We start from the raw sequence: 5181 nt of genomic DNA on the forward strand, positions 1-5181 counted from the left end.
GAATATGACTGAAGGGTAGGGAGTTAAATTCTATGATCCACCATTAGCTCCATGGTTCCAATTTAACACTGTTTTGTTTATTGCATAATTAAATTGAAGCGTCTCGCAAACTCTCCACGTTGCATTTTTTACCAATGTGCTGTTACATTCTATTGTATCTCTCTTTTTTTTTTAAACAAAACTAATCTTTTTTAAATACTAAATTTAAGTAGGATTCAATGCCAGGCTGTGGAGCGGTCGGGGGTTCCCCATTGATTGGTATGCAAATTAGGTGGCTGGACGTGTACGCGCGTGACGTACGTAGCAACGCTGAAAGCGTTCAGTAACTAAGCACCTACCGGCGGTCGGATCATAATCATATACACGTACACAAGGGATCCCAAACCTTTATTTTAGAATTACAATTATAGTTGCAGTGGATTATTCAATGTTCCTTTTCACGTTTAACGATTAATCCTCTACTGAAATAATAACGAAACAACAAAATAAAATTGACTAAGAAAAAAGAAAAAAAGAAAAAAGAGAGGGACTCAATTAGTCCCAAGCTCAAAGTTCCTTTTCTTGCATGACAACCGAGTGAGTGATCCGTCGTAAGCATGCCGCTTGTTACTATGGTGCCAAAATACAACCTGCGTACGTATAAATGCACGCGTTGCACTGTTTGCAACTAACATTACTTTCTCACACCAGCAGGACAGAGAGACTCCGTGTAGAAAAACTTCTCTTCATTTTTCGTTACTCAGAAACAAACTAATCAAACATGCGTGAAATTGTTCATATGCAGGCTGGTCAGTGCGGTAACCAGATCGGTGCCAAGGTAATTTATTATTATTATGTTGTTTTTTTTAAGTGAATACTAAGTTAGTTTCAAGGGCAGGAAAAAAAGAGAATGCCTCGGGCTCATGCTGAACTTTCAGTTTCAGTTTCAGTTTAACAAGTTAGTCTTTGACTTTATAACGTTTAAACATTAGGGGAAAAAACTGTTTTTGCAATTATCATTGATAATTGCAAATGAAGTTAGATCCTGGGGAGTGTTTCATCAACATTTTCATCCGACAAGTTGTCAGATCTGACATCTTTCTCTGATGTTGATTGGCTGAGAGGAATACCGTACCCAGTGGTTGTGTGTCCGGACAGGTTGGGTGTCCGGACACATGACTTTTTTTACTCTCAATTTTGAAAAGTTTAGAAGCAAATGTCTTTGATTTTTTTAACACAAAATGTAAGAAAATTTTATAGAGAACAAATATTGATGGTGATAAGCACTACCGGTACTCAACCTGGCTATATTTTGGCTTATTCTTGAGATAAAAAAGCAAGGCTTCATTTTTCATTTTTGTTAGGTGTCCGGACACCCAACCCCCCATCCTACTGTAGTGTTAGTGTTACTATGGTAACTGTCGGATAAAATGGGACTTGTGGGATAAAACGTTGATAAGTCCTTTCATGAAACGCTCCCCAGGCGGCTAATTATGCCTTTTTTCTTTTACTTCCCATTTTCCTTCAACTTCATTTTTTTTAAAGATTAGAACCTAGGCCTAGGCCCTATTTAAAGTTAGACTTTGTTTTTATTCTGTTTTTTTTTTTTTTTGCCCCCTATTCGATTTTTATTTGGGGGGGGGTCGTCAACTCACTTATTGACTTAAATTCTGGAGTTGCTGTCTATAGTAAGGCAGATAAATGATGTAGGTACATTAAATAAAGATCTAAAGGTTTAGGTCCCCCCCCCCCCCACTCTATAGTATAACTTAAACAAGTTAGAACTAAAAAAACAAAGTTGGTTTCGAGGGTCTACTCTAATGACTATGACTAAGTTACATGTATAGATCTACTTCTAACAAATCATCAATCTTAATTTTTACACAGTTCTGGGAAGTGATCTCAGATGAGCATGGCATCGACCCTACCGGTACCTACCATGGAGACTCTGATCTTCAGCTGGAGAGAATCAACGTCTACTACAATGAGGCTACCGGAGGCAAATATGTACCACGTGCTGTCCTCGTCGATCTGGAGCCAGGTACCATGGACTCCGTCCGCTCTGGACCTTTCGGACAGATCTTCAGACCAGACAACTTTGTCTTTGGACAGAGTGGAGCTGGAAACAACTGGGCCAAGGGACATTACACCGAAGGTGCTGAGCTTGTAGACTCTGTGCTTGATGTTGTTCGCAAGGAGGCCGAGAGCTGTGATTGTCTTCAGGTAAGCATACTTTAAATTCTTATAAAGTTGAAGCTCTCATTCCTAACATAAATTTAAGTAATTTCATGTATTCAAAGTATGAGATATGGGGAGGGAGGGGGCTGAAGGGAAAAAAAGGATTTATTGATAATCCATTATTAACATCATCCATATTTAAAAGCATTTGATGGTTATTATATTTTATAAAATAGCTGTATTATTTTAAGCATCGCGATTGGTCAATACGCGTCACATGACATCCAACTTTTTTTGTGCACTGCACGGTAGTGCAAAAGGTGTGCAACGAAAATTGACATTGCACGCTCGAGCAAACCAGTGCGGTAAAGTCCAACAAAACTGTACTGTAAATTTTTTAAAAATTGTTTCTGTGTTGCTATTTTATAAAACAAATAATGCACTTGCTCTGTCGTGCGTAAAAGTAAATGCAGAGAAAGCTCGGTTTCTTCAGATGGAGCACACTGGGCACTCGCCGCAAGCGGCTCGTGCACAGTGCGACGCCTATCTAAAGAAACCTCGCGTGCTCTGCATTTCCACTAATGCACTCGGCTGCATGCATTATTTGTATAACATGCATTAGGGTGTCTGAAGCCACACTGAAAAGTGTCAGCATAAAACAGGCCGATTAAGGGGAAAATAGGGCACATTTTTTTCTGGAAATTCAGGCTGCTATAAAAATGTGATCTGAATTAATTATTAACTTGTGTTTGGCATGTATGGAAAGAGAAAACTCAGGGGCTTCTTTTGACGGTAAGGACAAGTTTATAGGATTATTTGAAATAGGATTGAGAGATACTATTGCAAACCCTTATTTGTGTGTGTGTTGAGATTGCCATTTCCCCATGCGTTTTCTATGGAAAAATGAAATTTCTGTTTTGCACAAATTTTTTCACTTTGTCGCAATTTTTCATTGTGATCTGGTTTCCAAATCTGTAAAGAAATCATACCATCAGAAAGAGCATAAAAAATCCTATTAGACACTTTATGGACAAGTTTTTTGCATTAATAATGAATTTATAACAGCTCTCGGAAGCTAAAAATTTGGATTTGTGTGTGTCCATTTCTTAACTACACAGTCTATGGCAGGGAAATGCTAAAAATTGACATTCTTCTTTTTTGCAGCCAATAATTGGATTTTTTTTAAAATGTTACATTTCTGTCAATCTAAAGGTTTATTTCTCTTTAAATTCACAAAGAAAATGTGATATTTTCTTGAATTAAGAAAAATGTATTTTTTCTCCAGACACCCTACATGTATGTCAACTAGACTTGTCAATGAGAACGATCAAACTAAGTAGGCTTTTTTCTTCTTTTTTCTTCATTAACAGGGCTTCCAGCTTACACATTCCCTTGGAGGTGGTACTGGCTCTGGAATGGGAACCCTCCTCATCAGCAAGATCCGTGAAGAGTACCCAGACCGCATCATGAACACATTCAGCGTTGTGCCATCACCCAAAGTATCAGACACTGTTGTTGAACCATACAACGCCACACTCTCAGTCCATCAGTTGGTTGAGAACACAGACGAGACCTATTGCATTGACAATGAAGCCCTCTACGATATCTGCTTCCGTACCCTCAAGCTGACCACACCCACTTACGGAGATCTGAACCATCTGGTCTCTGCCACCATGAGTGGTGTCACCACCTGCCTCCGATTCCCTGGCCAACTCAACGCTGATCTCCGCAAACTTGCTGTCAACATGGTTCCCTTCCCACGTCTTCACTTCTTCATGCCTGGCTTTGCTCCTCTCACTAGCCGTGGAAGCCAGCAATACCGTGCCTTGACCGTTCCAGAGCTCACCCAACAGATGTTCGATGCCAAGAACATGATGGCTGCCTGTGATCCTCGTCATGGTCGTTACCTCACCGTTGCCGCCATCTTCCGTGGCCGTATGTCCATGAAGGAGGTCGACGAACAGATGCTCAACGTACAGAACAAGAACAGCAGCTACTTCGTTGAATGGATCCCCAACAACGTCAAGACCGCTGTCTGTGACATCCCACCACGTGGTCTGAAGATGTCTGCCACCTTCATCGGCAACAGCACTGCCATCCAGGAGCTCTTCAAGCGTATCTCTGAGCAGTTCACCGCTATGTTCAGGAGAAAGGCTTTCCTTCATTGGTACACTGGTGAGGGTATGGACGAGATGGAGTTCACTGAGGCTGAGAGCAACATGAATGACTTGGTTTCTGAGTACCAACAGTACCAGGATGCCACCGCTGAGGAGGAGGGAGAGTTTGACGAGGAGGAAGGCGATGAGGAGGCTGCTTAAATCTGAAATAAACCAAATCTGACCAAAGACTTTATATAGTCAGTCATTTCTACATTCCGTTTTTCTAATCCTTTTCATTGTCCATTTTGTAAAATGTTTTGGAAAGTGAATCTGCAGCTACATTTCAGTCAGACTCCATTACTTTAGTTTAACTTTCTAAACTCAAATTCAACTCGATCATGAGTGTTCAAGAATTAATTTACAATAACATTGTGGGGTAATGTTATGTCTTATGACTCTCATTTGGAAGAAAGATGGAAAAATCCTTGAAATATTATGATGAAAATATCAAATAAATAAATGTGCATATATTATTTACATCATGATTGTACAGGTAGTGTTTGTACTCATCAGAGATGTTGATGTTTGACTTGAATAATACAACTGCTCAAGTTCTGAAGATACTATTTGATATGAATTTGGTTATCTATTGAATTGGTCTTTGTGAGTGTGGGTACAAGAGTTGTCTCAAAGCCATGAATGTCAGTAAATTTTAATTCATCAGAAATTAAAAATTGATGCAATAGAGAGGCTTCAGATTTTATCGTGAAAAAATAAGACTGACATTAATGGCTTGAGATTAAATTTGTCTGGTGATCAATTGCCTTCTCCACTTGCCTTATGTCCTTTTTAATTTTTCTTTGTCTTAATTATTATCCAAATGTTATTAAAGATTCCTTTTCCTTAGACAAACAAAAAATCAGTA

General features: G+C 39.3%; 1 protein-coding gene across 1 annotated transcript; it reads left to right on the forward strand.

The window, feature by feature from the left end:
- The first annotated feature begins 332 nt into the window (after positions 1-332).
- LOC129254066 (tubulin beta chain) lies at positions 333-4879 on the forward strand. Its single transcript, XM_054892521.2, has 3 exons — positions 333-817; positions 1867-2202; positions 3528-4879. Exons 1-3 carry the CDS (start codon positions 761-763, stop codon positions 4473-4475), a joined length of 1341 nt encoding a protein of 446 aa, XP_054748496.1. The 5' UTR covers positions 333-760; the 3' UTR covers positions 4476-4879.
- The last annotated feature ends 302 nt before the right edge of the window (positions 4880-5181 follow it).

The sequence above is a fragment of the Lytechinus pictus genome, chromosome 2, assembly GCF_037042905.1.
Source record: "Lytechinus pictus isolate F3 Inbred chromosome 2, Lp3.0, whole genome shotgun sequence".
Classification (NCBI taxonomy): Eukaryota; Metazoa; Echinodermata; class Echinoidea; order Temnopleuroida; family Toxopneustidae; genus Lytechinus; species Lytechinus pictus.